The sequence below is a fragment of the Rattus norvegicus genome, chromosome 6 (assembly GCF_021556685.1).
Source record: "Rattus norvegicus strain SHRSP/BbbUtx chromosome 6, alternate assembly SHRSP_T2T, whole genome shotgun sequence".
Taxonomy (NCBI): domain Eukaryota; kingdom Metazoa; phylum Chordata; class Mammalia; order Rodentia; family Muridae; genus Rattus; species Rattus norvegicus.
Genome location: NC_141539.1, coordinates 54665888 through 54688600, shown reverse-complemented (window position 1 = coordinate 54688600; position 22713 = coordinate 54665888). Strand labels below are relative to the sequence as shown.

At 39.2% G+C, this 22713-nt stretch overlaps 1 protein-coding gene across 4 annotated transcripts in view; it reads right to left on the bottom strand.

Moving 5' to 3' along the window:
* Nucleotides 1–22713, bottom strand: part of Cog5 (component of oligomeric golgi complex 5) — a 310546-nt gene that overhangs the window by 118244 nt on the left and 169589 nt on the right. For all 4 annotated transcript variants that reach the window (XM_087553191.1, XM_087553193.1, XM_087553190.1 and 1 more), the window contains 1 exon segment: nucleotides 8041–8122. In XM_087553191.1, the coding sequence (XP_087409317.1) occupies nucleotides 8041–8122 (82 nt within the window).

The following is a 22713-nucleotide window of genomic DNA, read 5'->3' as shown; positions in this document are numbered from 1 at the left end:
GTACTGATGCCTTCCAAATGCTCTAATATTTTTTTTAAAAAAAGTACTCATAATTATCTACCTTATTTGTTCTAAGTCTTATAACATTTGCTTTTCTTTCTTTCTTTATTTATTTTTGAGACAGGGTCTTACTTTGTGGCACTGACTGGCCTGGAACTCACTACGTAGACCAAGTTGCTCTCACAGAAACCTACCTGCTTCTGCTTCCTGGGTACTGGGATTAAAGGCATACACCACTAAACCTAGATATAATGTAAACTAGGAGTCAAACGTTGGAATATCAGCCAGTACTGTTAACCACTGAACCACCTCTATACAATCCCTAACCATTTTTAAATACTAAGTTTTCATGGAAGGACGCAGCATCTTCCCTCTTCCCCTCCCTTTAATTTCTGTCTGCCAGGTACTGTTTACTGAATCCCACTGTGGGCCACCAAGGATGCCACCTTGACAAGGAGCACTCCTGTTTTATGGGGCAAACATTCAGGTGGTGGTAGTAATTAGACACAGCAGATAAATTATTAATATGGGCTATGGAGAGTAATGAAACATTTTTATAATGAGAAATTCTTGGAAAAGTCTCAAATGAGAAAAAGAAATTGTTTTTACTTTGCTTGCTTGAAAAAATGAATCATAACCCAACAGGTTGCTGAGTCAATATTATTATCTGGAAACTACAAGAGAAAAGAATGGACAAAAGGCTTAGAAACCATATTTTGGAAATAATCATGACCCACAGATAATTAAAAGGATTTGCTACAATAATTAATTTTATCTTCATGGTTACAGGTTTAGCATTTTACTTTTTGAATAAATTTAAATTTGTTGTTTGTTCAAACCCAAGAACTTACTTTCTAGTAGACTATTTTTGCTAAGCATGAACATTCATAATCAGTAGGAACATGTTCCTAACTAAGAAAATTCCCCTTAGATACATTCTGCCAAAATATTACTTAGACAATCTGTTACCATTTGTCTGTAATTTTCAACTCTGCAGATGGCTACATTCCTTAACACAGCCTGCCTAGAATGTGAAAAGCTCTACGACACACTACAGGGACTGCACGCTAAAAAACGGAGGGTGCTTGACAAACAACTTACTTTGGAATTCTCCCCAAGGAAGTTATTAAAGTAATAATGATATCAGAAGATACAGGCTACTCTAAATGTGAAATATTAATGAGAATCCCTGCCTAAAATAATTATATTTCCTCTCAGTAGCTTCTTTGACTCACAAACAGATGGCCCCAAGAGGTAAGGACAGAAAAACACACTGAGTTTTACAATGAAGAAGTAGGTCACTGGTAGCCTTATAGAGAAGAGTTTCACTAGAGCGGTGTTAGACAGTCAGACCTGTTAGTTACACCTAGCTAAGAAACAGACAGAATGCAAATGAAGACAAAAGCAGGAATCACTCTCATGAGAAATACAGAGAAGAGACTAAAAGTAACTAAAGAGGAAGGCTCATATTTTAGGTGTGATTAGACTGGAAAAATCTAAGTTTACATTCTAGAAGGAACCAGAATTCCCAGGTAGAGAGCAAAGCACCAATGATGCTGATAAGAGCTTTCTCCAACCCAGACTGGGCAGGAGTGAATGCACAGCTCAAGGAGGAGGAGGAAAAGTCCATGCAGCTGCTGAAGGTCAAGTAGGAGAAACCGGCTCTAAAGTGGAAGAAGGTATTCAGAATCTGAGCTTCTTAATGAAGCACTGTCTTGCCTTCAGAGGGCTGATTATTCAGAGAACAAAATGAGGTAAAGCAAAATGGATGTTAAGTACTGAGATCTGGAATGGGTAAAGAAAAAGTAAGATGGGCAAAGAAAGATGAGCAAAATCCGTGTCTCTGTCTGTCTGTCTCTCTCTCTCTGTCTCTGTCTCTCTCTCTCTCTCTCTCTCTCTCTCTCTCACACACACACACACACACACACACACACACAATAGCACCATTACTTTTGATACTAGAGTAGGAGTTCTATTAGATGGCTCAACAGGGCTAGAAAGATGGCTCAGCAGTTAAGAGCATGATTGTTCTTAAAGAGGTCCTGAGTTCAATTCCTAGCAACCACATGGTGGCTCACAGCCATCTGTAATGGAATCTGATGGGATTCTGGTGTGTCTGATGACAGCTGCTGTGTACTCCTATAAATAAAATAAATAAATCTTTAAAAAACACACATAGAAAATGACTCAATAGGAAAAGGTACTTGTTGCCAAGCTGAGACCTGTGTTTAGTGTCCAAGACATGGCAGGGGAGAACCTGCTTCCACAAGTCGCCCTCTGACCTTTACATATGTACACTGGCACATACATACCTACATACATAGAAAGACAGACAGACAGACAAATCTAATAGAGATTAGATAATAGTAGTGGTGGTTGTAAGTGGTAATAAAACCAGATTAAGGACTTCTGTTTCTGATTGGTTGAGATGGTACAAAAGAGCCAAACTGACCCTCCAATATGACTGCATACACTAGTGAAGGCAATCTTTGAGACAGTGGCTTCCAAGACATTTCATATTACATCAATCACATTACATCACTGACATGATCTCTGATAGGCAAGACACAGAGTCTGCCTGCCTGCTTTTTCAGAAGGAATTTCCAGGCCACAGCACAGAAATGGGGTTGACAGAGCTGCACATCAGATTATGGAGCTGAGAGGAGAGCACTACGCAGACCTGCAGGGTCCACCCAGAATGTGTGGCAAACTCTTCCCAGCGTGTGAGGAAATCCCTAAGGGAGAAACACCCATCCCAAAAGCTAGAGGGGATATCTGTTAGTCGCACGGGGCTGGAAATAATTTCTGTTCCTTACAGCGTAGGTGGAAGCCTCATAGTGCATCCTAGGGATGTGGAAAGGTGCTAAATGTTCTGCCCCTGAAGCAGGAAGTAATTAGTCCTAGATTAATCACTGCTCCAACTTTGCTAATAAATCTTCAAACAAGTTTCAGAAGGTTTAGTCTGTGTCTGAAGCAGACAGCAAAGGCCACCAGCACAAACCCGGGTGAAATTCAGTGTTTGAGACACAAGGGAAGGCAATCTAACAGAAAAAGCAGGAGTAGGAGCCACAGAGGGTTCCAAACAGGGCACTTCAGATCAGACCTGCTACTGGAGCTCCAATTTCACATTGTGGGGAGGTGGTTTGAGATACTTTACAGAACTGTTACACAATTTCTGCAAGAAAAATGTTGAGAAAATCAATAATAAAGAATATTCTAAGATGCATAAGCTTAAGATTTTTTCAAAGAATAAACATACTATACTTAAAAAGTTTAAGATATTTGTATTATGCTAATGGTTCTGGTGAGTCGATAATATCATACTGAAAAAAATTTTAAAACAAATTATGGGTCTGGAGAGATGGATCAGCGATTAAAAGCACTGACTCCTCTTCCAGAGGTCCTGAGATCAATTCCCAGCAACCACATGGTGGCTCACAACCATATGTAATGGGATCCGATGCCCTCTTCTGGTGTGTCTGAAGACAGTGACAGTGTACTCACATACATAAAATAAATCTTAAAAAAACCCAAAAACAAAAAACAAAAAACAAATTATGACGGTGATCGCTCATTGAGTAAAAGTGCCCACTCTAAGTGATTGCGACCCAAGTTTAATTCCAGGAACCGCATAGAAGAGAGAGAAAATCAACTTCCAAAACTTGTTCTTAGGCTCCAGATGTATGCCAAGGGATGCTTATATTAGAAAGTCCACGCAGACAGAATAAAATGAAAAGTAAAAAGAATTAAAGAGTCACTGAAGGAAAAGAATCACGTCTGTAGCAACCCTGTATCTCACAGCACTTGTGACAAAGTGATAGCATACACTTTAATATTTAACAATGCTAGACCACAGCAGCCAAAATGAGGACCCAGATGGGGCTCGTTTTCTCTTTCTGGCTTGATGATGGCTACCAGCTTGCCAGGAGCCTCACAGCTGGCAAGCTCTGAGTGCTCTCCTTCGTATGAGGGTATAAATTCCACGAGATCAGGGCCTTAGCCTATGGTGCTATTTAACAGTCTCTTCCATAAGACCCTGGCAGCGCAGCTGCTGCCTCCATGCTGGAGCAGCTGTGAGGACGTCCACCTCGTTAACTTCCACTGTGTGGCGTGGGTGGAGGGGAACGAATGAGGATCAGAACTTCTGAACCCCCTTTCCACAAGACGATTCCAATCACACCTAACAGTAAAATTGACTGGCATGAGATTTCGTGATGTTGCAGCTCCCAGAGTCATGAAGGAGACTGCTGAGTTGTACAGCCTGACTTGTTCATGCTTGCATAAGTAGCCCTAATAAATTCACTGGCTCACCAAGCTGGGATTGCATGAAGATTTTCACTGCTCTGTCAGTCCTATCTACAATGAGGAGACATTTCTTCAAATTTCCCCAGAAAAAGTCACACAACAAGCTCTGTCCCAATAGTCATACTGGAGAATTCAGTTCAATATATTAATTGTGTGTGTGTCGGACATACAAACAAACACACACACACACACACACACACACAAGCATTACTGAGTTTATAACACAGATGGTTTGACTATTTCAACAATTCTTTGATCCTTTTCTCTCTCAGCTTTAAGACTCCCATGGCATATATGTTAGACTTATAAGTTCCACAAATGCTGAAAGTCAAAGTGTTCTTTGCTTTATTTCTTCATGCCTTTGCTTGGAATAACCTTTCCTTCTTTAGGGTTAAATCTGCTATTATTCTCACTTATTGAAATAATTTTAAATAGCATATGTTTCTTTACATTGTCGATTTACTTACTCTGAAACACTTGAGCAATTGTAAATGCTTGTACAGGGCTTTAAACTCTTGTTTGACTCTTTCCATTGATTTTCCACTGTCTCTGCATCCTAGGGATGGATCCTACTTTGCTGTTTCTCCCAGGTGTGCACCCTCTAATTACATTCTGGCTATGTAATTGATTCTATATTGCTGGCGACATATTTTGTTGTGCTTAGGCTCAACTGAGCCAACCCAGTGTGATGGCTATTCTTTTGTTCTTAATTTGACTACATCTGGAACAAACTACAGTCCAGAAATGGAAGGGACACCAGTGAGAGATATTTTTGCTTGGTTTGAAGTGGGTGAATCCACTTCTAGTCTGTACCTTTGAGGCAGGAAGATAGATGCCTTTGATCTTGATGTTGAGGAAGACATACTTTTAATCTGGGCCATCCTTCTGCTAGAAGTCAACGTAAGGACACAAAAGGAAGCTTTTGCTCTTTGCCTGCTTTCCCTCCCCATGCGAGCACATCTTTCCTGCACTAGTATGGAAGTCTGCTCCCTCAGGACTGCAGCACAACCGGAGACCAGCTACAGTTGTGTGGACTGAGCACGGAGCAACTACAAAACTCTCAGACGCTTCGTTCATAGCTAGCCATTGTTGAATTAGCTGGAGTGCAGCCTGTAAACCATTCCAATAAATCCCCTTTCTATGTACGGACAGTAATCCTAGTATCCGTTACTCTAGAGAACCCTGACTATGTGAGAGGCACTCCGTGACTCTTGTGTTGTGTACAGCTGTCTGGAACAGCTCGGCAGAAAGCTGGATGACTTGGTAGTTTGGACTCGTTCCTTTCCTCATAATCACCGACAGTGTCCAGGGTCTAGAAATAACCGTGGCAAACTTTATTCCGCATTAACTTGAGTTGGAGATGACTGTGTTGCAGCAGTTGCTGTGACAGATGAGAGCCAGCCTGTGTCAACTTCTTCTTATTTTCAAGATGTATGTGACTTTGGATCAAAAAATAACTAAATCTTAGTACATTATGTTTAATTGGTGAGGTTGTGGCTGTACACCAGTTGCACACAGTATCAGCCTCGGAGGGAAAGAAAGCACAAGGGCGTTGTAGGATGTGTCCTGATGGAAATGGGCTTCTGGTCAACAGGGAGAACCGAGTAGGAACAGGGAGGTGGAAACACAGAAGAGGTGAGAGCAAAGCATTACCTACATTTACAACAGGCTTTTCCGGGAAGACTGGTGGTTAAAAACTTCAGGACAGTTATCAAGTTAACAAAGTTACACTGGACTGAGCACACTATTTAAAATACATGACAATGGCTGGACTGTTTTATGTCAACTTGCCACAAACAGTCAGCGTCAAATGGAGAAAATCCTTCTATAGGGTTGGTCTGCAGATATGACTGGAGGGCATTTTCTTGACTACTGATTGATCTGAGAAGGCCCGGCTCACTGTGGGTGGGGCCACCCCTGGGAAAATGGTTCTGGATAATATAAGAGAGAAATACAAGTGAGCAGGCCAGTAAGCCGCATTACTTCACGGCTTCTGCTTCAGTTCCTGCCTCCAGTTCCTTCCCTGCTTGAGTTCCTGCCTGACTTCCTTCAGTGGTGGACTGTTACCTAGAAGTAAATTTAAGATGAAATAATCCTTTGTTCCACAAGTTTCTTTTGGTCACAGCGTTTTATCACAACACATGATGCCCTAAGACATAAGTTAATATTAACAGGGCTTTTCAAGTGTGTGTTTTCATAAAGATTTCCAACACACAATTTCCCTTTTTGATGTCTTTTCTGCCATCCACCAACTGTGAAGAATGGAGACAGCTGCATTTCCCTTTCACTGTGATTGGGAGGAGAGAGAAGTATGTTCTGCTTTCGAAGTAGTAGATTAACTAAAAATGAATGAGGGATATTTGAGGAGTGATGGAAATTTTCTACATCTTAACTGTAATAACAATGCAAATATATAAGCATTTGCCAACATTCACATAATTTATGTTAAAATTGGGAGCTTCTACTCTATATAAATTGTAGTTCATTAAAGCTCACCCAAACTGAAAACCAAATGTGGAGAGGAATAGCACCTTATAGCCTGATTAGGATGATTTATAGCAGCCAGTCAATCCTAGTGAAGGAGCTGCTTAACTGTGCAGCACAGCTGTTAGAGGGTGAAGAGGAAGCAGCAAGTAAGTACCAGTTCATTCAACTCCACCTTCTCAGTCTGAACAAGGTTCACTACACAGTGGGCCATTTTAGTGAGGGACTGTGGATAAAAACTTAATTATACGCAAACTCTTAAAGCCTTTTCACAAAAGGCTTCTGGAATTTGGTCATTAAGTACACACTTAAGCTGAGATACATATTTCATTGCTTTTAGATACTCTGCCATGTCTCAAGGCCATCCTTAGCTCTATATTGAGGTACTGTCTCATAGAAATAACAACAAAAAAAGTTCTGTGGATCCTATTTTTTCTTTAAACTTGTTATTGTTGTATATAGCTATCATGGAGGGAGTCCTGCATGCCACAGTGTGCATGTGGATGTCGAAGGACAGCTTTGTGGAACCAGTTCCTGCTACTTGGATTTTGTTTGTTTGTTTTGTTTCAATTTGGTTTGGTTTTAAGCAAAACATCTTATTTAGCTCAGCATATTAATAAACAGCACTTCACACAAAACCATGTAAATTCTCTCTATTTTTATGTGGATCCTGAAATGAGACACAGGTCACCAGCCTTGAGTGGCCTTTATTGTTGAGCCATCAGATAGGCCCAAGAGCATCATATTCTAATAACCAACGTGTAACTCACAGCTCATATCTCTGTTTATATCAAATTTTCATTTTATAGCTTCAGTTTAAAAAGAATTCACTCTAATAAAGCATTAACTAAATTAACATCAACTGCTTTAAACTATCTATACAGGAAATATGCAGCTCAGTTAAGAATATTAGTGTAAGCTGGGAGTGATGGCCCATGCCTTGGGTCCCTGTGCTTGGAAGGCAGAGGCAAGAGGGTCTGTGATTTTGACGCCAGCGTCATCTATAAAGTGAGTTCCAGGAGACCAAGGCTGTTATACAAAGAAGCCCTGTCTCAATTACAACAACAAAAAGAATGCTACTCTAAATGTTAAAACTAATTAAATGGCTAAGAGATTCCTCATTAAACATTAAGCATTTATGTTACAATGACAGTTTTAACATAATAAATTATTTTTATGAACCAATACTTCTGACATCAAATTTTAAAGCAACTAAACATCTGAAATGAATCCAAATGGATGGTAACTTACAGTCTGTCGCTGCATGAAAGTGAGAGGAGAGTGCCAGAATGACTGCATTCCAAAACATGTATAAAATTTCAGGCTGTCCATCCTGAAAGCCAAAGACATGGAACAGGAGAACACTCATTAATTTGCAGATAAGCAGCAAAGGTTGGAAGCTGCTCAGCAAGTAGTAAAAGGACAGTTCTTCTCGGGGACCCAATATGGTCCCAGTGCTCCTATCGCTGGCTCTCAACTACTGGTAACTCCTAATCCAGAGTGCACCCACACGTGTCACATTCACCCAGAGACACTTGGTCATACACATACATAATAAAGTCACCAACAGAAAGATAAAGAAGGTGCGAGTTTTGTTTTATATCCGAGCAATTACTTGCTATCCTATCCTGCTCTTCTATTCATTAGCCCCACGGCTTTGGGCAAGAGTGTAGACATCCTCAGCCCTCATCTCCTCGTCTGTAGACAAGCTGGCAGGAGAACCATCACCGCAGCACTGTATGAAGATTACAGAGGGAAAGAGAGCCTTGGGCCAGTGCATGACATACAAAATAAAGCCTGGGTGAATGAGGATTATTATCATCTTCGGTTTCTGATATACACAAGCAATCTGTGCAACGGTAACAAGATCGGCCAAGCATACTCAGACCAAGGATAGTGAGCATTATAAAAGAGAATGCTCAAAATCCTGTTAGAAATTTTTAAGAAAAAGACAAAAATGACAGATTTACCATTAATGCAAAGTATCAGGATACTTGTATTCAAATTTGAGCATGTTTTATAACTAAAGACTGAAAAGAAAGGGCAAGTATTGATACACACAAAATTTTTAAAAAAGAAAGTATAGGGGCTGGAGAGGTGGCTCAGGAGTTAAGAGCACTGGCTGCTCTTCCAGAGGACCCAGCAGCCACATGGCTGAGATCTAATCCTACTTTCTGCCCTCCGAACTCAATAGACACTGCATACACATGGTACACTTGTATATGCTGGCAAAATAGCCATACACACAATTTTTTGAAAATCTCAAAAAAGTAATTAAAAAAGAAAAATATTTCATTTTAGAATAAAGTTACATTCTAAGAAATTTGAACAACTATATTAAGGTATGTCTGTCAGTAGTATTCTACTGGTTTTGAAATATAAATATACTAATTTCATATGGTAATTTCTATGTATTTTAATTCTATGTATGTATATACTAATTTTAAAATAACTATATAATATATATTTTAATAATTAAACACTATCAGTGTGGTAAAAATTAAATTAAAAACTATTAGCAAAGAGTCAGATACAAAACCAGCACCAGCAGAACAAAATATATAGCAAAAATCCAAAGCTTTGTATGCATACGGTCATATATTCCATAGCAAGGCATCAAGACTATACAAGGAAAGTGCAGTCTGATCCACATACTGAGAAAGCTAGATATACACATGCTAAAAAAATGAAGCAGAATCTGTACCTTACTCCATAATAAAAATTAACTCAGTGAAGACTTTAACAAGACTTAAACCAGCAAAGTTCTTACAGGAAAAGGTGAAGTAACTCCAAGACAACATATGCCACTATAATTACTGTGGACATAATTCTGGCATTAAAACTGAAAAATATCAGTGTGTAAATAAAAACAATCTGTAAATGAAATCAACTGGATAGGAAGAATATTTGCCCGTCACAGACACAATGAGGGGTTAATGCTTAGAACACACTGCTCTATAACAACAAAAGACGAGCCAGTTAACATTAGAGAAAGGAATTAAGTAGACATTTCTCCAAATAAAGTGACAGTAGGGTCAACATCACGAGCCAGAAGGGACACATTATACCCATTAATATATCGGCCACTACCCGAGTGCGGCAAGAGAGAAGAAGCCTGTCATTTCAGCGCCTTCTCTGAGCCAGGACCATTGGGTATTCAGTCGCCTTTATTCAGTAGTCCTTCAGCTACATGTGGCAATGAACAGAAAGCAAAAGCAAAAATAACAAACCCAAACATAACACGTTTAAGGCAACGAGGTTCCCAAACAGAGCTCACACACAGTTCTGAGAGGAAAGTCAAATACTGGAGGCATTACACATGATGGAGGGCTGTGGAGATGGCTCAGTGAGGAAAGTTCTTGTCACCCAAGCACTAGGACCTGCCACTGAATTCCAGAAGCCACATAAAAAGCGGTGTGTGGCAGTGCACATTGGTGAGCCCAGTGCTTCTCACGGCAAGGGAAGGGAGAAGTCCCATCACCTGTGGCGTGCTCTTGCCCACCCCCCAAAGATGTTAAATAGAGTAAGCATATGGTTTACTAATCCTACTTCTGAATATTTATCTCAGATAGAGAGATTTTACACACTCATTGGACTCACTGCACCATCACTTACAAAAGCAAAGAGAAAGCAATCTACAAAATCCCGAAGTATTAGTGGATAGGTGGTCAACACAGAAGGCAATGCAGGGAAGAAAGGTAAATCATACCAAGGTTATTTAATAAAGTGCTAGGGAGTTATCTTATCTTTACCTAAAATTATATACAATACATATAAGTGTATGTACAGGCACAGACACACGTGCGCGCGCGCACACACACACACACACACACACACACACACACACACACACACACACCCTAGTACCAGGCATGAGAAACTTCTTTTTGAATAGTTGGCTATGATAGGCTAACTAAATCCCAAAATGATACAGATGATCACTGTAGCTTTGGGTCTCTCTCTCAGGTGTTCAGGATGGGCCCCTATTACTGAAGACACTGCACTCCTAGGACATGGGACTCAGATGATTCAACCTGGATCTGACCTGAAAGCCTCTTCCTGTGGTCTAGCTTCCATGGTACCAGAAACTCCTATGCAAGCTGCCAGGGAGGAAAACAAGCAACACAGCTGTGTCACCTAGTAATCCAGCAATACCATGGTAAGATATTAATAAAGGGGCAGCGAGTAGCACTCTTGTTGGGGGCAATCAACAGTGAGGTAAGTAGACTAAGGTCCACTCTACAGTTGGAAAATCTGCCTGCTACTAGAAACCCAGCCAGCTTCCTGGCACTAATGAGAACAGGGACCTTGGAAAAGAATCTGCTACCAGCACTTGCTAGACCAGCGTAGTTCCTTATTATGCGCTACATGCTAGCTTTATACCCACAGATAACTGTGGCACCACACCCCATAAAAAGCCTGTCTTTACAGCAAATAGAGACCGTCACTGAAAACCACAGCTAAACAATCCAGAGATCCACAGACCATGGGGAGCCGCCTCAGTGGATACATCTAGTCCACAGCCCCTGCATCTATGACTCAGGAACATGTTGGAAGAGGGGCAGAAAGTCTGTAGGAATCAGAAAACCTGGAATCTGCTGTGAGACAGTCTCGCCTAGAAATGGCTACATAAACAAAATGGTGCTGTCAATGGACATGCTAACATGGAAGGGAGAAACTTCCCGCTCCTCCATCCCCCAGACTAGGAATTAGTGGTGACTGATGACTGGTGGAAGGAGAATTATCCTCTCCTTAGGATGAGCCCCCATAGCAGATGGTCAGTTCTGACAGCATATATATACATAGACAGAAAGAAACAGACTCAGCAGATCATATATGTACATCTATGCATAGATATTCATGCACATATATATGTATGTAACAATAATAGTCAAACAAAAAGGTCATTAACTTTTTAGCATGGAGGATGTAATTGCGGTTAGGAAGGATTGGAGGAAAGAAAGGGGAGAAGTGATATCATTTTATTTCGATGAAAACATATTAAAAAGAATCATGGTATATGTGTATAATATAATATTATTCAGCGTTAAAACCAAAATAAATTCTGTCAAATACTAAAACCTAGATGAACTTTACAGGCACATGCTAAATAAAATAAGCCAAAGAAAACATTTTTAATCTGTGATATATGTGTGTATTATGTATTTATTTAAAGTCTTAGAGATTTCTGAAAACATGGTGTGCATATGTAACACTACTGTATTAGTGTCACCTAAATTACTGAATTAGACAGTTATGATGTTAAAATTTTAGCTTTTATTTTACCACTATCAAAAAGTATTGGGGGTATAGAAATGACTCAGTGAATAAAGTACTTATTGACAAGCATGAGGCCCTGGGTGTGGATTCTAAGCATAAAGGCACGATCAGACAGAGAAAATTATATCCTGGGAGGTGTTAGTGGTCAGCTAGTTTAGCCAAAATACCTAGCTCTAGGCTCAGTAAGAGACTGTCTCCAAACATAGTTAGAAGTGAAAAAGTAAGACACGAGATTGATTTCTGGCCTCCACATCTGCATGCATACATGTACAAACACATATATCTCACACATACACACACAAAGTATTTACAAGAAATGGTGATGCACACCTGTAATCCCAACACTCAGGAGGCTCAGGCAAGAGGATCCTGAGTTTGAAGCCAGCCTGGGCTACACACATAGTAAGATAATGTTTCCAAATCAAACAAACAAAAACAAAAAAATTTAAGGTGAATGTCTGTAAATTTTAAAAATAATAACCCTGAACATTAAGGTTTGTTTCTTTTTTCTGTACCAAGACAAATGTAGACTTAAGTATGTTTTCTTGTTGGAGACACTGAACAATCCTCACACTGTTGCAGGCTCCAATAGCCTACTTTAGAACATAGTGTACAGACTACTGAGCCTCAGGAGACAGTATGGTCCTTGTCTAACACCGTAACTTCAACCCAAAGAGAGAGATTTCAAAATTCCTGATCAACACAAGGAAGAGTCTCTTTTTGTTTCTTCTGAGACAGAGATTCGTGATGCAGACAGAGCAGACTGGCCTTGAACCCATCACAGTTCATCTGCCTCAAACAGTGCTGTCACTACCATGTATGTCTCACCAGGTCTGATTTGACCATACTATCAAAATCAACTTTCTTGATACCTGAAATTTTTACGTTCTCTCCCCAAGACTTGGTTTCTCCTTGTAGCTTTCACTATCCTGGAACTCACTCTGCAGACCAGGCTGTCCTCGAACCAGCAGCCTGCCTCTGCCTCCCTAGTGCTGGGACTAAAGGTGGGTACCATCACCTCCTGGTGTTACGTCTACATTAAGATTGACCCAACTTTGCTTTTCCGAGGTAGTCATGTAAGTGAAGGATGCAGACGGCTCCTTTTAAAGTGCAGTTACATGATTCCAAATGTGAACTACTTTTCTTGCTGGGTGGTGGCGAAGGCAAAAAGAAGTGGTTCAAAACATGTTTGGAGACACATTTCATAGACTGAGAAATTTTCTCTCCAGAAAGAATCTTAAGAAAATTTACATATTAAAATGAAATAATAAAATATTTTCAACAGTGGCAACTTTTTGTAACTTAAAAAATATAAGTAAAATTGATATTTTTTTTGTAAAATTGATTCTTTAACTAATAAATTAATTATACTTTCTAGGGAAAGTATTTCATTTCCCGTCTCAGATTTAGTAAGAGAAAGTTTTTGGAACAGAGTTTTATCTCTATTCCACACATCATTTCCTGCCTCCATGGTGATGTGATTTTAAGCCACAATACGGAAGTTCCATCTAAGAGCTTTGCCTTTTTCTAAGCATCTATTACAGGGTGTCTGGGCAACGGGCGGCCATGGGCTTTCATCATCGCCTTTTATGATTCCCTTCCCTTCCTTTGTTTTCTGTGATTTTTTTTTCCTTTGCTTTCATCTCCTTCATGGGATGAGCACTGCAGATTTCAATTCCATCAAAGGCCACATTTAGTCCTGTCCCCTCCCCCCCGCACCAAACACACACAAAAGAGTTTTAGTCTTATGTGATCGCATATCTCACTTTTCAGAAGCAAAAATAAAGATTCATCTTCGGAGGCTAAACATCAGGAATCAATAAACTAAATAATAATCAACATACAGCTCTGAACAAACTAAAGCTATCTTCTCAATAGACACGAATACAGAAAAGGCTTTTAGTTATCTCAAGCAGCCTTATGTAGTAATACACGGGCTAATTCTTCCATTTAATATGGTGAATTGGAGACTTCAAAGTGAGAAAAACTTGCTCTACTCTGAGTAGATGAGTCATCACTCTGACATTTGTGGTCCACATGGGAAATATAAGGGTAACAATGGGACTCTCTTCATTATAAAGTCGAGATCTCTTGCTTTTGACCTAAAGGCAAGCCTGCATTCACCACCCTGCTATGGGAAAGAAGAGCACACAACACAGGAGATGGAGAGAGGAAAAGCACAAGTAAGTAGATTTGGAAAAGAGGGAAGATGTAAGTCAGGCAAGGGTAAGATCAAGAGGCACCAGTCCATTAATGAGGTGCTAGTCAGCCACTTGAGAGGTTTAACAAGAAAATACCATCGCAATCAAGATTTTAGTTTAGGAAAACCATTCTGATAGTAATATAGGAATCTGACTGGTAACAATACTATACATTAGGAACTTAATAGGAGGATTTCCCTAAGGTTACATTACAAGAGTGGCAAGAGCAGTATATAGGAGGTTGGTGACTGGATGAAAAGATAATATATTTATAATACATCAAGGCAAGATACATTTGGGAAGAACCAGAAAGATAGAGTCTGTGGCAAAAAAAATAAAATAAAATAAAATAAAAAGACTCCAGAAGGAGCAGCAGATAGGCAGAGCTCATAGGCCATGTCCATAGAGCCCATGGGGCACCCAAGTGAGATTCATCTATATCAACCAGTGAAAATGATTTTATAAAATAGTATTAATAAAAGTAAATAAATCCTTTTTCTTAAAAGCAAGATCCAGCTAAACTGACTCGCATGACACCTCCACATGGAGATGGCAGCAAATGCAAGCACATGTGGGGTCCTCCCAGGCATGAGAAAAGATACTTAGGGATGCATAGAGGAACTACAACAGAGGGCTTCAGAAGACAGAAATAAGGCAGGAGTGAATTTGCCTATCTTGCACTAAATGTTTCAGCCCCAACTTTCATTGGTGGACTTGCAGAATGTCTTATTCACTGTCACTTTATCACACACAGCGCTTATTCTGACCCAAAGAACTCACTTCATAGCCAGAGAAGTACACTGTGGGCCGAAGCTCATTGCCTCTACTGATCTGACTGATGTTCTCCTTATCCTGAAGCAGCCAGCTAGCCTAGTAGAATGGTGGAATGGTTTAAAGACAGTTATGGTACCAGTTACATGACAGTAGACTTAAGAACCAGGGCAGGGTGTTCCAGAAGGTGGGTATATGCTTTGAATCAGCCTCTATTATATATGGTGGTTTCTCTTGCACCTGGGATTCACTAATCCAGGAATTAAGGAGAGGAAAGGAAATGCTATCTTTCACTCACTATCTCCCCTGTGAGAAACTAAGGCAATTTTTACTTCCTGCCCCACCCCACAATCTTAAATTATACCAGAAGTTTGGGTTCATGCCAGAGTAAAAGAAACATTCCATTGAACTGAAGCTTGAGACTTGCTAATTTGAGCTTCTGATGCCTTTAAATGAATGGTCAAAGAAAGGATTACCAGCATTGGGAGGAGTAACTGATCCAGAATGCTAGGGGAATTTGAATTGCTTCTGTACAATGAAGGAAGGGAATATTAGATTGGCAGTACAAAAGATCCTTTAGGTTACCTCTTGGTGTTACTGTGTCCTGGTATTAAGGTCAACTGGAAACTACTACAACCCAATCCAAACAAAATGACAAAGGGCACAGATGCTTAAGGAATAAAATTATGGGTTACTTTTCCAGGAAAAAACCCCCAATGCCTGCTAAGACCTGTTACACATGGATGGAATATAGAATGGTGAACAGAGTTAAAAATACTAGCTGAGTAAGTGCTCTGTCCTATTTTCTTAAGGATGTTTGTGTACACACACACACACACACACACACACACACACACAAACAGACACACACATATTAAACAGATATAATGTTTTCTTTACTCATTTTCTTTATCATGTACTACAACATCAATTGAGATAGTATCAGTGGTTATCATATTTAAATTATGAGACAAAAAGACCAAGCATTCTTTAAGGAACATTGGCATCTATTGTAAAATAAGTAATGCATTTGTGGCTACACATGAGATAGTTCCATCACGCAGGGTAGAATTACAACCTTGTTATTGCTTTCATTTGGAAATTAAGTATGACATAAGAAAACATGATTAGGCATCAGGTTAACACATGAGTAAGTAGATTATGATGGCAAACATTAGTTGTCACGTTGAATACATTTGTAATTAAAATCCAAGCGGCAAGGCATGTTGATTAGAGATTTTTTATTGAATAATTTGAGGTGTAAAGATTCACCCTAAATTTGGGCCATATTTGCTAGTGGCAGCCCACATAGAAAGGACATGCAAGGAGGAGGCTTTTGCTTTTTGCATGTTTACCCCTGCTCTTGCTGGGAAGTCCTCTATCCTGTTGCTGAGACATTCCTTTGCTGGGATTAGAACCTACGTCTTCAGGATTCTAATGTAACTGAAGACTAGCAGCTGTCTAGGAATTCCCCAGAATTCCACCAATAATAGATGGGAACTGTTAGACATCCAGTTCTGTGATGAACAACTGCTGGGTTCTTTGCCTTTCCGTCAGGAGACAGCTACTACTGTTAAAATACCTGGACCACAGCCTATAATATACATATTTAATATACATGTTCATTCATTTAATCATTTCTGTTCCTGTAGAGAACTATCACACTAAGTTTGGGAGTGTTTGTTTTTAGATGTAAACATTGAGAAGGGGGAAGGGGCTACTATTAGAACAGAAGTATGTGCTTATCATTACAAACACAGGAGGAGCCTGGGGAGAAAACACAACTTCCTTCTTCCTTCCTAACAAGGGTATAAAGAGAAGATGATCAGGAACACCAGGTTGTCCACTTTGCCAAGGTTTCTAAGTCAAGTAAGCTGACTGGGAAAAGGTCAGAGAAAAGCAAGCTACATACAGATCAAAAGAAAAGAAGATGCAAATGACTTAGGGGAAAGTCTGTGCCAGAGATCTCTGTAGAGATTCACTTGGTGAATGGGAGGCCTGCAGACTTGATCAAAGAAGTCAAGTGGATATGAATTGTAAATTAGTCCTTATTCATCTTCTGAATTCAAATCAGAGGAACCCTGACTTTGCAAATACAAGACAAAGAAAGAAGGTGTCTTTGCTCAAAAAGAGCTTTATGGAGTTAAGTTTCATCTCATCTGACATTGAGTGTGACTAGGAACAGCCATACTTTACATGTAGCTGGATGACAAAAAACAGTGTTAAAAACAATTAAATAAAACGTTCTCTCCAAACTTAAGTCCCATCTTTTGTCATCAGCTATCTAGACACCTAAAATATTACTGGGTCCTAGTCAGCATTCCACGTCAGACAAGATGAAATATAAGCCAGCAATTTGGGCAGCCCCATTCACAGGCACAGATATATACACATATACACAGGTGTCAGCACATATGCAAAACACAAATATACACACAGAAAATAGTAGAGTAAAAACAGTTGGCATAAGAAAATATCCATTAACTAAGAATCAAATGAAGATCTGGCATTCCAACACCTAACTGAAAGGTTCTGATGTCTCATCTAAAGCTTTTTGTTAGATATTCCCACAATCAACTGTCAAACACATTTTTATGTCAAGACAATGTTACTGTGAACTCTGTTGTGGTGATTAATACTTTAGCATTTTTTTCAACATGTTCTTCTGTGTAGGACTGAATTATAACTGTCTTTATCACCTTTGTCTGAGCTTAGTACTAAGGATATAATAGACTTACTTTATAGATTGGTGGGTAGGGAGTGCTCCTTTCCTTTAGGATAATAGAATTCCTCTTTCTTGAATTCTGCAAAAATTACACTTTAAAAAGTATCTGGGCCAACTGTTTTGTTGCTAAGAGGATAAAACACAGACTCAATTTCTTTAAAGGCTGTAGGAGTATGAGTCATGCTTTGAAAGGCTAAGTAGACACTTGAAAGGCTGTATTTATCTAGAAATGTGTCCATTTCTACTTATATCTTAAAATTAGTTCTCCATTATATACTTATATATTTTTATAATCTTTAATCTTGATAAAAATTTACACGTAGAGATAATATACAAAAATAAGAATCCATTCACAGGGGCTAGAGAGATGGCTCAGCAGTTAAGAGCACTGATTGCTCTCCCAGAGGTCCTGAGTTCAAATCCCAGCAACCACATGGTGGCTCACAACCATCTGTATTGGGATCTGATGCCCTCTTCTGGTGTGTCTGAAGACAGCTACAGTGTGCTTATATATAATAAATGAATTAATTAAAACAGAAAGCCATTCCCTAACTGTTTGCTCAAATAAACTACTTGTTAATATTCAGCCGCATTACGTTATCATCTTCATGCTTTGTCTCTGTGAACTAATAGAGAATAAGTAAAAAAACATAGTGGCTCTGAAGAAATAAACTGATCTGTGAGAAATAAAGATATTCTTTTATTCTTAATATAAAAACAGTATAATGATTAAAGTCAATGAAGTCCAAGTCCCTATGAATGATACTAGAAATAAACAGAAGGTACAACTGAGTTCTAAATTGCATTGTATGTGGTAGTCTAAATAACAATGGCCCCATAGGTTCATATAGTTGAATTCTTGGTCACCAGGGAGTGGCACCTTTTGAAAGGAGTGGCCTTGTTAGAGGAACTGTGTCCCTATCTAGAGGTGAGCATTCAGGTTTCAAAAGTGCATGCCGAGCCCAGGGTCTATCTCTTCTTACTGCCTGAAGATCTGGATGTATACCTTTAAGCTACTTCTCCCATACCTAATGTCTTCCTATGTATCACCATGGTTTCCACCATGATAATAAACTAAACTCCTAAAACTGTAAGCAAGCCCCAAATTTAATGCTTTCAAGGTTGCCGTGGTCACAGTTTCTCTTCACAGCAGTGTAACACTGACTAATACTACACGAGCTGTGTATTTTGCAGTCTGTGGTAATGCAAAACTAACTTATTACATCTATTTGCTTCTTTGGATTTTGTGAGCGTGCATCTGGGTTAGGACACATGTAAGTGTGCACGTGTGGTGGAGATGTGTGTGGAGGAGATCACATCAGTATAGTTTAATTCCTTTCTTTCCCAATAGGAAGCCTTTTGTTATTTTCTTGTGTACTGCCCAGAATTGGAGTATGAGTAGCATGAGAAACCCTTGAACTGTCCCGTATTCTAGGGACGAGACATCTGTTCTCACCACTATACACTGTGGATGTTACCTATTTGGTTTTCATCAGAACCTTTTGCCAACTTGAGAAGTGATGGCTCCATTCTTAATTCAGAAAGAACTTTCATCAGGAATGGATTCTGTCCTACGCTTTTCGTGAATGAGTTAGATGATAACAGAATTTTCTTTTATACTCCATGGCTTTTTCTGATGAGACCTACATTGAAATCTCAGTTATTATCCAATAGTTTTACATTTTCCCTTCACATTTACTATTCTTATCTTTCATGAAAAATGCTAAGTAACGTCATGAACTCCCTGCACCAGGCCACTAGTTTCTGTGTGGTTGTATAATCCTATGTTTGCACTACCAGCTGATCTTTACTTCAAGTGTCTGATCATTCATTCACTCATTCATTCATTCATTCACTCACTCACTCACCATTTATTACCATGTGTGTTCATGTGTGTATGTGGGTATATGTGTGTATGTGTGTTCATGTGTGTATGTGGGTATATAAGTGTGTGTGTGTTCATGTGTGTATGTGGGTATATGTGTGTATGTGTGTTCATGTGTGTATGTGGGTATATGTGTGAATGTGTGTTCATGTGTGTATATGGGTATATGGAAGAGTTGTCTCCTTTCACCTTTATGTGTGTTCTAAGAATCGAGATCAGGCTCACGTTCACAGGGCTGTCATCTCTATCTACTGAGTCATCCTGCCAGCCCTCAGTGAGTCTTACTTTCAAGTGTTCTATTTGGCCACTTTAAAAAATAACATTTGATAATTTCATTTTTTCAATATTTTTTTCAATAATTTTCAACAATTTTTATTTAAAAAAATTTCAGTATTTACTCATTGTAGTTCATCAAATAATTCTAATATACCAAATCCAAGTTGTACTGAGACATTCTCAAAGTCTAAGGGTTTCTTTGCATTTTTGTTGTTATCGTTGAATCTTAATAATAACTTGCAGTTAACAGGAGTGGGAATTTTTCACTGTCAACTGATACTGCCTGGAACTGCAACGCACAGAGCAAGCAGTCTGCTCACGAAAGCTACAAATGCTTTCCTCCAAGGGCCTGACGTTGTTTCTGGTGGGAATAAAGAAAGGTACTGTGAGCATCGGGGGCTCTTGTTTGCGACAGTGGCACAGGTATCAGCTCATGCATGGCTTCTCTGTTGCTTATTGCTTGTGCTGCAGTGATAAGGCTCTTGAGAATATCTCCTCTCCAGACGAATGGGAGAAGTCATCCCACCTGGACAGATACAACATTTAATGGTAACACTGATTGTCTGTCTAGCTGGTTTACCCCACTCACTTGTCAAATACGTAAGATGCCATAGACAGGTTGCATATTTTACAGATCGCATTGCGATGTCAAATCTGGGTGCCCTTACACTCTTCTAATTGGAGTCCCCAATGCTATTACTGAATCATATGCTGTGTCTAAAGGGCAAAAGAAAACACACTGTTGGCACACTTAAACTTCTCACGAGTACTATGGCAGCTGAAAATGCTCACATTCCAAATTCAGCTTCATGCATCCTACACACATGATTACAAGACTCTGTTTGAAGATAAAAATTGCTGGCTTAGAAAATGAAAGTATCATATCTACACCCCCACACACAGCTAAACTGGCTTAATTCTGTCCATGAAAAGCTATAGCCTGTTTTTCACGCTATGGTTCCTAAATAATCTGTCGGTAATTTGCTGACTCATATTGCAGCCAAGTCTTATTACAAAGTAGTAATGGCTCTACCGTGACACCAGAATGCTTGCCTGAAGAAACACCAAACGTGAACATCTGTTTTGTTTTCTTAAGTGTTTATTATTATCATTTTATATTTACTTTATGTGTTACATGTGTTTTGCCGACATGTATGTCTGTGCATCGTTGTGTGTGCCCGCTGCTCAGGAGGGCCAGAAGAGGGTGTCTGATCTCCTGGCAGTACAGTTCCAGACAACTGTGAGCTGCCAGGTGGGTGCTGGGACTCAAACCTGGGTCCTCTTGAGGAGTGGTTAAGAGTCAGTGCTCTAATCATAGAGCCAAACCTCCGATCTCTAAGCTTGAACATCTAATGTCAAATAATCTACCTCAAGCTTTAACTTAGAAAGAAAGGATTGAGTCATTCATGAAAGCTATAGAAAATACACTTCAGAAAGAAAAAAATTCAGAATTAAAACAAAAATATAAATTGGTAAATGTGAATGCATTTTTTTTGGCAAATAATTATACCAAGTGAGGCAGGTTAATTTTATAGGGCATTTATGAGATTAGCAGAATTAGCCACTTCAGTTAAAACAAGAGCTTTGAAAGGGCTTCACATTTCCATGGAAATGTCCACAGGCTTCACTATAGGAACCCAATTGGTTGCTCCATACTCACATGGTCTTGACAACAGGATGGACATCTACGAACAACCTCCCAAGTAATGAAGCATTAAACTACCTCTTAAGAACATTCTTACTCTGAGACTATGGCTGTTGATACACACTATCCTTTCTACCACCCAGAATCAAGTATCTTAGCAAGAACCAAGGCAGACTCAATAATATTAAGTTGAAAACTAAAACTTTTAAAGTAAACTCTACTGTTTATTTGTACCTGGTTAAAAAAAAATAAATAAATTCTTCAAAATAAATTCTAAATCTCATGAAACTTCCAAGAAGAAAAACACACAAAATAACTTTCCCTATTGTTATAGCTATAAAGTTACAATGTAATGGATTACAACTTTATTGAAATGAGATTTATAATTTTCACAATTTACAATTGCATATTACCTATTTAAGGAAGTATGATTAATGATCTAAACTGTTGATACTCTTCATGGATGAATATCCAAACATATTGTGTTATTACAACTGTTTAACAAAGCTGATTTCTTCATGGTCAGGGTTCTTTATAACTTAGCTTTTGTTTAGGTTCTGAGGCTTAAATATGCATTTTAAGACGAAGGAGCCAAAACCATCCAATGGAAAAAAGATAGCATTTTCAACAAATGGTTCAACTGGAGGTCAACATGTAGAAGAATGCAGATCGATCCATGCTTATCACCCTGTACAAAGCTTAAGTCCAAGTGGATCAAGGACCTCCACATCAAACCAGACACACTCAAACTAATAGAAGAGAAACTAGGGAAGCATCTGGAACACATGGGCACTGGAAAAAATTTCCTGAACAAAACACCAATGGCTTATGCTCTAAGATCAAGAATAGACAAATGGGGCCTCATAAAACTGCAAAGCTTCTGTAAGGCAAGGACACTGTCATTAGGACAAAATGGCAACCAAAAGATTGGGAAAAGATCTTTACCAACTCTACATCTGATAGAGGGCTCATATCCAAAATATACAAACAACTCAAGAGGTTAGACTCTAGAGAGCCAAATAACCCTATTAAAAAATGGGGCTCAGAGCTAAACCAAGAATTCACAGCTGAGGAATGCCAAATGGCTGAGAAACACCTAAAGAAATGTTCAACATGCTTAGTCATAAGGGAAATGCAAATC